General features: G+C 39.2%; 1 protein-coding gene across 1 annotated transcript in view; it reads left to right on the forward strand.

Annotated features, from left to right (window-relative positions):
* The window catches only part of LOC123512420 (inter-alpha-trypsin inhibitor heavy chain H5-like), a 116,600-nt gene that overhangs the window by 89,158 nt on the left and 14,942 nt on the right, over positions 1-12,500 (forward strand). Inside the window, 4 exon segments of the mRNA XM_045268819.1 lie at positions 2,400-2,570; positions 3,975-4,058; positions 6,473-6,701; positions 8,048-8,161. Of these exon segments, the coding sequence (XP_045124754.1) occupies positions 2,400-2,570; positions 3,975-4,058; positions 6,473-6,701; positions 8,048-8,161 (598 nt within the window).

Genomic DNA, 12,500 nt, shown 5'->3' on the forward strand with positions numbered 1-12,500 from the left:
CATGGACCTTCTAACTTCTATTCTGGCAGTCAGGTGAGACTATTTGTTCATTTTTCATAGTATATTGTACTGTTAACGTGAAGTTTTGGTGTTTAATTAATTTCTCTCGTTTTGGACAATATAGTTTTTTTTCACTCAATCATCAAACAAGGACCTTTTAATTTCTATTCTGGCAGTGAGATGAGACTGTTTGTTAATTTCTAGTGGTATATTGTACTGTTAACGTGAAGTTCTGATGTACATTACTTAATTTCTCTCGTTTTGGACAATGTAGTCTATCATTTCTCTATTTTGTTTGCACTATACATTAGGAATGGACCTTCTGCCTGTTTTGATGAAGGTTTGGGGTATATTGTAATGTTCACGTAAAGTATTGGTATGCAGTACTTCATTTCTCACGCTTTAGATAATGTAGTTTATATTTCACTACTTTGTCAAGCATTATGAATAAGAGCTATCTTTCTATTTTCCACTCTCACTATTTTGATGATGTTTTGTTTACGTAGCTTTGGTATGCAGTACTTCTTCACTTTTTTAGGTGATATAGTTTATCTTTTCACTATTTTGGGCTGCATTGGTGATAGGAGCGGATCTTGTAACATCTACTTCTACTGTGGCTGTTTTTGATGAAATTTTACGGGTATAATGTAATGCTGACGTGAAGTTTGTAAACAGTACTCATTTTTCTCGGTTTAGATAATGTTGCTTATTTTTCACTACTTATTTGCATCGTAGATAAGAAAATTCAATAACTGACCGCTTGACTAATTGCTTTGAAGATTGAGTGACCGATAGTTTGACTGATCAACTAATTGTGAGTAACTTTCTCTCTTTGCGACCTTGTGATGCACTTTGAATTGGAGTGGTGAAGTGAGATACAGAGAAAACTTTCGTGTTACTGTTATATATATATATATATATATATATATATATATATATATATATATATATATATATATATATATATATATATATATATATATATATATATATATATATATATATATAGTCACTATACAAACACACACACACACACACACACACACACACACACACATATTCACACACACCATTTCATCTCCCAAAGTGTTGCACCATTGATGTTTTGGTTCTGTTCAGGGAAAGAACAACGATTTCTCTACATTTTATCTCGTGATGGTGGTGCTGGTGGTGGTGGTAGAGGAGGAGATGGAGCTGGAGGCGGTGGTGTTTCTTCCTCTTCCTCCTCCTCCTCCTCCTCCTCCTCCTCCTCCTCCTCCAGATAGCAAGAGAACTTTAATTTTCTTAAGTTATACGCTTTTAACCACTTCCTCCTCCTCCTCCTCCTCCTCCTCCTCCTCCTCCTCCTCCTCCTCCTCCTCCTCCTCCTTCACCATCACAACCCCCATCACCACTCACTCGCCTCTCTACACACACACACACACACACACACACACACACACACACACACACACACACACACACACAGCAGACGCCAACACATTCCAAGTTAAGAGCCAAGAAATTAACCTAACGCACGTAAAACTCCAGCGTGCCAGTACAGCCTGCTATTTCGTAATGAGATTCTCGCTGGGAGTTAAACTGCTTTCGGACAGACGGCAGGCGAGTCACGGTAACGAGGCAACTGGCACGTGGAAGAGTAACATAGTGAAGGTCTGAAGCTGTGGCGGGAAAAATTACTCTTCGTTTCTTTTATAAGTTGGTCCGGTGTTCTTCAATTCTTCAGGTTTTCGTAAGGCTGTTTTCCAAAGCCATTAAGGTGGTTAGGTGGGTTCACGAAAGTTATTTATCGCATTCACAGACCAGAACACTTTGCAGATTATCACTAGAATCATGCAAATATCCACGAAAGTTCAAATAACCTCTACTACAACATGTTAAATAAGCAAAATTTTCATTAAACTATCACTAGAGTCATGAAAAAAAACCCAGTAAATTTAATTAGATCCTGTTAAATGTGCATACAACTCGCTAAACAATCATTAGAATCATTAAAACACCATTGAAAACTCCAATAATTTCCTCTAGACCCTGCTGAATACGCAGAATCCTTGTTAAACTTACACAGGAATAAAGAAAACACCCTTGAAAACACCGATAATTTCCTCTATACCCTGTTAAATATGCAGAAACCCTGTTAAAGATACGCAAAAACCAAGAAAGAACCCATGAAAACCGTTTTAAATACGCAGAATCCTTGTCAAACTTATACAAGAATCAAGAAAACACCCTTGAAAACCTTGAACAACTTCCGCTTTACCCTATTAAATACACCGACACCTCAATGAAAGCACAAGAATCATAAAAAAAAACACGTAAAACCAGGACACTTATACAAACACTACTAGAACCCATTTAACCAAGATGAACCAGCAACAGGATAACGAATACTCCTTCAGGTGGTGTTTGCCGGGCAACTGCGGGAGGGGGTGAAGGAGGTGCATCCCGTGGTGGCCGGCAGGGGGAAACAAGGACCTCTGCAGCTGCGTGTCTCTAGAACCTATAAATCTGACCAAGAGCTGCCCAGAGACAACCATGTGGAGAGATTGTGGGCTTACCTCTCTGTTCAGGTGAGAAGAAATTGCCTTTGTGCTGGTGAGAAAGTTTTTTTTTTTTCCTTTCTTTTTTTTTTTCTTGTGACTTTTAAATGTAATTGGTTCGGAGAAGATAAATGATAAGAGGAGAAGGAAGGGTAAGAGGAAGAGAATGGAGAAGAGAGAGTAAGGGCATGCGAGTACAGAATATCAAAGGAGAGGAGAGGAGAGGGTAAGAGAGAGAGAGAGAGAGAGAGAGAGAGAGAGAGAGAGAGAGAGAGAGAGAGAGAGAGAGAGAGAGAGAGAGAGAGAGAGAGAGAGAGAGAGAGAGAGAGAGAGAGAGAGAGAGAGAGAGAGAGAGAGAGAGAGAGAGAGAGAGAGAGAGAGAGAGAGAAAAAAAAAAAATTCTGCACAGTTATATGCATATAAATGTGAAAATCTTTATTCCTCATGGTTTTTTTCCTTTTCGTCTGCAGTCAACTTTCTTTCATCTTTTCTTTTCATCATTTTCCACGCCTCCTCTTCCTTCCCACGCCACACAACTTTCATCCTTACCCGGGGCAAACAACTTGTTTCTCCTTCACTTTACTACCTTCAGGATGCATCTTATTCGTTATGTGCCTTGCTTTCAGTCTTCACTTCTCTAAGCAAGCAATTCTTCCCTCATCTTGTCTTCCTTATCTTTTATCAACGTTACTTCCTCTCTTGTGCTCTCTTCGCTTCCTTTTCATATTTATTTCTACTTTTTTTCTTCATCCTGTATCTTGCTTTTGGTCTTCACTTCTCTTCACGATCTACTTTTTCTTTTCATCTCTCTCTCTCTCTCTCTCTCTCTCTCTCTCTCTCTCTCTCTCTCTCTCTCTCTCTCTCTCTCTCTCTCTCTCTCTCTCTCTCTCTCTCTCTCTCTCTCTCTCTCTCTCTCTCTCTCTCTCTCTCTCGTCTTCCTTATCTTTTATCAACCTTGCTTCTTGTCTTGTGCTTCCTTTGTTTCTTTTATATTCGTAGTTCTGATCTTGTAAATTTTCTCTTTTTCATTCTTGTCACTGCTTTTTGCCTTCACTTCTGTACGTTAGCTATTCTTCCCCTATCTGTCTCGTCTTCCTTACCTTTTATCAACCTTGCTTCTTGTCTTGTGCTTGCTTAGTTTCTTTTTATATATCTGATCTTGTGAACTTTCTGTATATCCTTGTCACTTCATCTTCCTTGCCTTCGTTATCTCTTCTCGATCTTGCTTCCTGTCTTGTGCTTTCTTGGTCTCATCTTATATTTTTTTGATCTTGTGTACTTTTTTTCGTTCTTTTCCGCCCCCTGACGCACTCTTAAATCCTTTTTGTTCCAAGTTTAGGGGGTGGCCAGCATGACCCAACCTCCACCTTTATTGTATATACTGTTACAATAAAGTTATCAATCAATCAATCACTCTTTTCGTCTTTTGTACAGGATCTACTCGACGCTGTGGAGATTGTTGATGATCGAAATTTAAGAATGGAAATGCGAGCGAGGGCGAAGGAAATTGCAGTGCGGGTGAGTATTGAGAGTGTGGGTGTGCGGAATGTGGAAAATGGAATGAATGAAGATGACATGTAATTAAATATGGGTTTCCTCATGTGGTAACTTCACCGACGCGTTGTTAATAGTTGTTATTCGTATCCCAACACATTCAAGTAGTGAGTTTGAGTGTAATCGCGTTCATAGGAGTTGTTATTAGGGAACAAACTGTCATTTCTGAGCAGTGAAGGTAGTCAATAAATCTCAGGCTGAACGAGAAATACTTTTATTACTCTAAGTTTTCGACAATAAAGAATTTTCTTGTCGAAACGCTAGACTAATAAAAAAGTATTCCTGTGTCACCTTGAGTCAATACCCAACTGTCCACTTAACAATCTCATCATCTTGTTTACTGGAATACTCAGGGAAATGATTCTGATTGGCGTAATTTGAAGGCACGTGCAGTAGCGTGGGTTATAGCGTTCCCTCCCCCCCCTCGAACCCCACACTCTCCCTGCCTCGCGTCCCTGCCTCGCTGCCGCCTGTCACGAGCCATTCTTCATAATGTAGTACCTTTAGCGAGTTGCATCCAGAAATTAACTTTCAACAAAAAACGAGCATACCTACATTCAGGAACACTTGCAAAGTATTCATATCTAAATAGCTTTTGTTCCGGGAATTAAGTTAACAGTGATTCGAAATTTATATATTCATTCCATCCATGACAGCAAACAAACACTTGGATGAATGATAAAACCGCAGAAGAAGAGGAAGAGGAGGAGGAGGAAAAGGAGGAAGAGGAGAAGGAATACAAAGGAATACAAAGAAGGGACAAACAACAGCAAGCCTACTGGCCCTTACTAGGCTGTTTGTGGTCTACTCAATGTAAACTAATGCTATATAAAAAGGATAGCAAAGGCGAAGGCTTCTCCTCACCCACCACTCACTCTTGCCAAAACCTGGCAGGAAATAAGGAAAACCCCTACAACATGGAAAAATTGTATGGAAATTTTAATGAGGAACGAGAAAAGAGTTGTGTCACTATCACTGCAACTAAAAGATCAGGAAAGAGTCGACTACCACCGCCACCCACTGCCAATGCCAGCCGACTCCCCTACACTAGAAACCTATTTAAACGAACGTTAAGGACATCGGGTAATATCGGAGCTGCGGATTATTGTTGAGGTACTTGTCCAATATATTCTTGAAGGCTGAAACTTTTTCGCAATCGACGACACTAGAAGAAAGAATTCCAGACATTAACAATGCCGCTAAAAAAGAAATGTTTTGCTTCATTTGATGAGAATCTTTGACCAATTATTTTGAAGCTGTGCTGCCTTTTTGTTAAATTTGACCCGTCAACTGTAAAGTAATTATCGGCATTGCCTTCAAATCCTTTGAATATTTTAAAAACTTCAATCATATCTCTTCGCATGCTGCGTTTTGAAAGACTAAAGAGATTAGTTCCTTGAGTCTTTCTTCATAAGGTTTGTTTCTCAGCCTAGGAATAATTTTTGTCACCCTGCGTTGGACTCTTTCCAGGTTTTCGATGTCTCTTCTGTAATAAGGGGACCAGATTTGTACACGGTATTCGAGATGGTGTATGAATAACGAAATATAGAGTTTTGATATAACTTTTTCCTGATTTGTTTTCATAAAAGCACGTCCAATAAAGCCAGCCAGTTTGTTGGCTGTCTTGACCACCTGTGAGCAGTGCTGGCCGGGTTTCAAATCTCTTGTTTTTAGGACTCAGAGATTTTTTTCTTTATTTACTGCATAAAGCTGTCGACCATTCATCAGATACTGAAGTTGATTGTTGTTACTGCGAATGTGCAGTGCTTTACATTTGTCGATATTGAATTCCATTTGCCATTTACTGGCCCAGCTAGTCAATCGATCTAAGTCAGACTGAAGTGTTTCTCCGTCTTGAGCAGTGATTGCTTTACACGCAATTTTCGTGTCATCAGCAAATCTTGATGCATTGCACGTGAGGTTATCGTCTATGTCATTTACATATAATATGAACAGAATAGGACCAAACACAGATCCCTCTGCCATACCACTTTTCACATGAAGCCAACTACTAGATGAATAACCGTTCACAACATCTCTTTGTTTCCGCACAGAAGGCCAGTCTTTTAACCAATTGTAAATATTGCCAGTGATACTGTGTGGCAGGACTTTACAGAGTAAACGTTTATGTGAAACTTTATCAAACTCTTTCTGGAAATCTAAGTAAACTATGTCTACTGCTCTACTCTCGTCGTAAAGGTCAAAACCATAATGGAAGAAGTCAAGTAAGTTAGTTAAGCATCACTAATAACCAAATGCAACGAACGTTTCTTCTTGCACATCCTGACAACCCTCCCACCACCACCACACCAACCCGCTGACTGAACACCTCCCGCCAGCCTCACCCAACACCCTCCCTTCCTTCCTTCCTTCCGCAGTACCAGTTCGTGACTAAACTGACCACACTGAAAACTGAAGACTCCTACGACTCCCAGACTCATCCGGGCCTCAAGTCCGCCTCCAGGCACCAGAAATCAAGGACTGGGATACACGGGGGACTCATGGGACAGGATCTAGCTCTCCTCAGCCCTTCAGAAATTGCAGACACCCTTCCAGCGCCTCTCAGCAATAGGATTCGCACCTCGTCCCCTAATGCAGAGTCCTTTGGTAAGAGTCCTACTGGCATCCTATGATATAATGTGATTAGAAAGATTACAAAGTGTTGTATTCTGTATCTTTGTCTTAATCATTTAAGTTATTATTGCGTGTCTGAAGATGAATACAATAGGCAGAGGAGGAGGAGGAGGAGGAGGAGGAGGAGGAGGAGGAGGAGGAGAAGGAGGAGGAGGAGGAGGAGGAGGAGGAGGAGAAGGAAGAGGAAGAAGAAGAAGAAGAGGAAGAGGAAGAGGAGGAAGAGGAGGAGGAGTAGGAGGAGGAAAAAGAAGTAATGGTGGAGGTTGATGATGATGATGATGATGATGATGATGATGATGATGATGATGATGAGGAGGAGGAGGAGGAGGAGGAGGAGGAGGAGGAGGTGGTGGTGGTGGTAGTGGTGGTGGAAATGAAGATGGAAGTGAAGGTGAAAGAGGAGGAAGAAGAGAAGGAAAAATAAGGTGATGAAATGAACTTAGGAAGATAAAAGGATGAGGAGGAGATGAAGAGAGAGAGAGAGAGAGAGAGAGAGAGAGAGAGAGAGAGAGAGAGAGAGAGAGAGAGAGAGAGAGAGAGAGAGAGAGAGAGAGAGAGAGAGAGAGAGAGAGAGAGAGAGAGAGAGAGAGAGAGAGAGAGAGAGAGAGAGAGAGAGAGAGAGAGAGAGAGAGAAAGAGGATAAAGTCAGAAGATTATGAGAAAGAAGAGACAGAGAGAAAAGAGGGAGAGGAAGAGGACATTTGATATTTGTAGATCTATTTTTTTGTTTCTGTTTTTTTTTATTTTATTTTTTTTAATTTTTGTATGTTTATTACTTGGCATTTTTAGATTTCCTTTCTTTCTTGCTCCCTTCATTCATGTTTATTCTATCAACATTTATCGGATCGTTAGCTCTCCTTTATTTTCCATTACTCCATCCTTCCCTTTTATCTCGCCACCCTTTGATGTATATTTATCTTTACCTATTGTCTCTTTGTCTCTTCGAAGCGTATGAAGACTCTCTCTCTCTCTCTCTCTCTCTCTCTCTCTCTCTCTCTCTCTCTCTCTCTCTCTCTCTCTCTCTTCTCTTTCATTTCCTTCAGTTTCCTTTCTTTTCATTTTTTTCTCTCCATTCCCTTAATCTTCTCTCTTCTCCTACCCTCTTTTCTCCTTCGGCCTTTTATACACTTGTCTTCTATCTCCTTCCTCCTCTTCTGTCTCTTATTTCCTCTCTCTCCTTTCACGATCTCGTTCCTCTTTCTTCTCTCTCCTTTCACAACATTAATCTATAGTCGTTAGTGCTATTATCACCACTACCACCACCATCGCCATCACCATCACTACAATCACCACCACTCTGTCTGTCTTTCCCGCGGCAGGAGACAACGACCCCCACTTCGTCGTGCAGGTTCCCGGAATGTCGCTGCCTTTTTGCTTCGACATCCACGCCTCCTCCGGCAGCACACTCAGCCTCATCCGCGACCCACACTCAGGTGAAACTCGAACCAAGCGTAACCTAAGCCAATGTAACCTATCCTAACCTAACCTAACCTAATCTAACCTAACCTAACCCAATGCAACGTAACCTAACTTAACCTGATCTGACTTACTTAACCTAACCTAATCTAACCTAACTTAATCAATCGTAACTTTACAAACCCAATTGATCTTACCTAACTTAATATTGACTTGACTTAACCTAATTTAACTTAACCTTACTTGACCCGTATTACTTAACCCCTTCAACACTGAGACGCAGTTTAACCATGATTTTTGGGTATTATCAGATGATTTTATTTGCATGAGGAAGGGTCTATGGAGGTCAAAAGATTAATGGCAAGCGTTTTTATCATTTTAATCACCATATACGCTTCTGAAACAGTATAAAATTGCCAAATAACCAGAATGAATATGAAAACACGGCACGGTACTGAAGGGGTTAAGCTTTTATCTAATCTGATCTAACACTGACCTAACCTAACCTAACCTAGCGCTAATCTAACGTAACGGAATTTAGTTTAACGTAACTCAACACTAGCCAAACATGTTCTAATCAAACACTAACTTCAGCAAATGTAACCGAACAGTATTTAACCTAACACTTATCTAATCAAACTTGACCCCTTCAGTACCATGATACGTCTTCATATTTATTCTGGTTACTATTTGGTGATTTTATACAGCTTCAGAAACTCACGTGGGGATTAAATTAGTGAGGACTCTGGACCATTAATCTTCCGATCTCCATAAACCCTTCCTAATGTAAATAAAATCGTCTAATCACACCTAAAATCCATGGTAAAAATGTGTCCCGGTACTGAAGGGGTTAACCTAACATAACCAATCCTCTGCCAAGACCAAGAGAGTTTAAAATACTAAAGAAAATCTACAAACAAAAGAAACATCCCAAGCTCCTTTGCAGAAAATTTAGGGTGGACTGCTGTACAGAATCAACAAATATATTCCCCCTAGTATTGTATAGGTAAGATTTGAAGGGTAAAATACTGTCTGGAATCAACACACATATTCATTTCAACGCACTGACCTCCATACAAGACTTAAAGAAGATCCAATACTGCGTATGAATCACCATCCATTCTCTTCGTCCAATTAAACACACAAAGATTTCCTGATTAAAGAATACCGTCTGCAGTTCAATACAATTCCACTCCTTCCAACCTACTGACAAACAATGCTTAACTCCTTCAGTACTGGAACGCATTTTACCTTGAGTTTTGGATGTGATTAGATGATTCTACTGACATTAGGAAGAGTGCATGGAGGTCAGAAGATTAATGGCCACAGTCTTCACTATTTTAATCCTCATATAAGTTTCTGAAGCTGTATAAAATCACCAAATAGTAACCAGATTGAATATGAAACGCGTCATGGTCCTGAAGGGTTTAAAGGAGGTAAACTACTGCATGAACATCAAACATATTCCCTTCCACCATTAAAGATTTAAAGGAGAAATACCGGTTAATATTAACATTACATTAATTTCAACCTCCCCCAAAAAATAAGTAAATAGATAGAAAACAAAAATACGAAAAGATATATAAACAGATAAATAGAAAACACAAAATATATCTTAAAGTCAACAAAGACATTTCCTACCATTAACAATTCATTAATTTCAACTTTCTGACCTTAAAAGACTGGAAGATAAATAGATAAATACAAATCCATCTTGAAGTCAACCAATGTTTCATACTATTCACCTTTAGGAAGATCTTAAAGAGGTTAGAATACAACGAAACTTGCATTTATCACACCTCGCTAATCTCTTGAAAGCTTAAAGGCGGTAGGTCAGTGCCTCTCGCCCACAACTTTCGTCTTTTCCTGAACGTGCAAATAAATAAAGTGTAAATAAGATGTTCTGAGTAAAGCGGCTTGTCACGTTCAACCAGACAATGGACAATAATTTGAAACACTACCTCGCTGCACCTCCACTATTTTCAAAACATTCTATTTGAAGTGACAATGGGTTTTACGAGTGTCTTTGCGGTTCTAGTGATATATTAACACGATATCTACAGTATCAACTGAAGAAACTGTCTTGAGAGCCTGGCTAATCATCTCTGTGGCCTTTGAAAATAGTCGTGGTGAGAGAGAGAAGCGTTTCAGAATACCAGCCAATATTCCATCATTGCTTCGTTGTTTCCTACACGTCCCTGAGGATATAATGGAAGGCCTTCATATAATTTCACCCTACAGACGATACGAGTTGATATGATTCACGTATAGTTATGAACTCTTAGTTATTGCCAGTTAGGAGCGCTGGAGCGTGAGTGGAGTGGAGGGAGAGGTGGGTAAGAAGTTATGTTGACAGTAAGCCTCAGCGCAGCCATTCATTTACCCGTCACCTTTGCAATGCTTTGGTGAGATAAATGCTTCAGGTTCGAAACATCTGGTTCGTCCCACAGCCAAGCGACACAAGGCCATTACTGAATGCTATTACGAAATGCTAACTTAATTTGTGGATTGCTGTGCTCTCTTATTTTTCTTTCAAGGTAATTATTGAAAGTTTGCGTCATTTTCTGTGGCTGAACCCAAGTAACACAGACACTATCCACTTCTTGAGAATGTTATGATTGAGCCTTTACTTAACTCAATGTGCCTGTGTCGTCTCTCAGTTGTCTGTCAATGTAATCATGGAAAGTGTCTTCTGCTCCTGTGGCTTCTCGCTGTTTCCGCTTTAATGTTCTAATGAGTTTATGTGATATTAGAGCATTATCACACCTCTGGCAAATGTAATTAAATTTTACCTAATTTATTTCCATTGGTTTACTGTCTTTTCTCTACAAAAAAGTACTTCAAAAATTCGAAATGAAATTTTAAGCATAATCAATTCACCTGAACTCAACTACGCAATTTTTTAACACAAAAACACACACAGAAAGTAAAGGTTAGAGAATAAAGGTGAAAATTCTGAACACCTGCATGCTCGAAAACAGGCAGGTTAATTAATGAACTGGGAGTGTAGAGCAGACGCGCCTTTTCCAAAACAATAGACGCCTCACCGCCTGGCGTGGTTCTCGACACAGCAGAAGAGTGGACTACTTGCAATTCAGTAAACACTTAGTCACTCTTTGGAAAACAATGATGAATAAATAGGCAGAAATATATATATATAAAAAAAGTAGTTTGCAATTTATCTAAGGTATATATATTATTATTTTTTTTCACGCAAAGAAGGAAACTAAACTTATTATTAAAATAAACGTAGTCTGTCGCTTTGTGTAAAACGTGAGAAATGCAAAGAAAATTATCAATAGCAAAGCTTGATTACTCTGCTCATGACTTGAACGATTCTAACACTTTTTATCACACGAGGAATAGAAACAAAGGTAAATATTAATACAAGCATCGTTATTTTGTGAAACTTAAAATATATGAGAAAATAAACTTGTCTTAATGACTTTGTAACAGACTCAAGAAAGTTTTCATGTGAAAGAGAGAGCGGCGTGTAAAGGTCATCAGCACACACACAAGTCAAAGGGCTTCGTGAAAAATAAATGATAAATAGAATGCACAGGAATATGTTCACAGAAATTTGATAACTTACATAAATTTGAGCGAAGTAAAGCAATTTTCTCTTAATCTGCAGGGGGAAGAAGGCAGGTAAAAATCAATACCCATATATTCGCCTGCTTCGTGAAACACACACACACACACACACACACACACACACACACACACACACACACACACACACACACACAAACAAACAAACAAACAAACAAACAAACAAACAAACAAACAAACAAACAAACAAACAAACAAACACACACACACACACACACACACACACACACACACACACACACACACACACACACACACGAAACTTGATTAATTTGCATACAAGCCAAGCAATTTTCTCTTCATTGACCAAAGGGAGAGAATGACAGGTAAAGATTGGAACAGGTACAATCAGCAGCCTCGCACTTTCACACTCCAGAAACAAGTAATTATTTTACACATACAATTATTTTTGCAAACATAACATCTAACATAACACAACAAACATAACTTAACCTAACCTAACCTACCATAAAATTGACCTCACCTAACGTAATATTGGCTTGATTTTAAACACCAGGACGCGTTTTCATATTCATTCTGGTTACTATTTGGTGATTTTATACAGCTTCAAAAACTTATGTGGGGATTAGAATAGTGAAGACCGTGGCTATTAATCTTCTGACCTACATAGACCCTTCATAATGCAAATAATATCGTCTAATCGTACTCAAAACTCAAGGTAGAAATGCGTCCCAGTACTGAAGGGGATAAAAGCTAAATATTCGGTTGCATCCATCATTTTTT

This window comes from Portunus trituberculatus, chromosome 33 (genome assembly GCF_017591435.1).
Source record: "Portunus trituberculatus isolate SZX2019 chromosome 33, ASM1759143v1, whole genome shotgun sequence".
In the NCBI taxonomy this organism is placed as follows: domain Eukaryota; kingdom Metazoa; phylum Arthropoda; class Malacostraca; order Decapoda; family Portunidae; genus Portunus; species Portunus trituberculatus.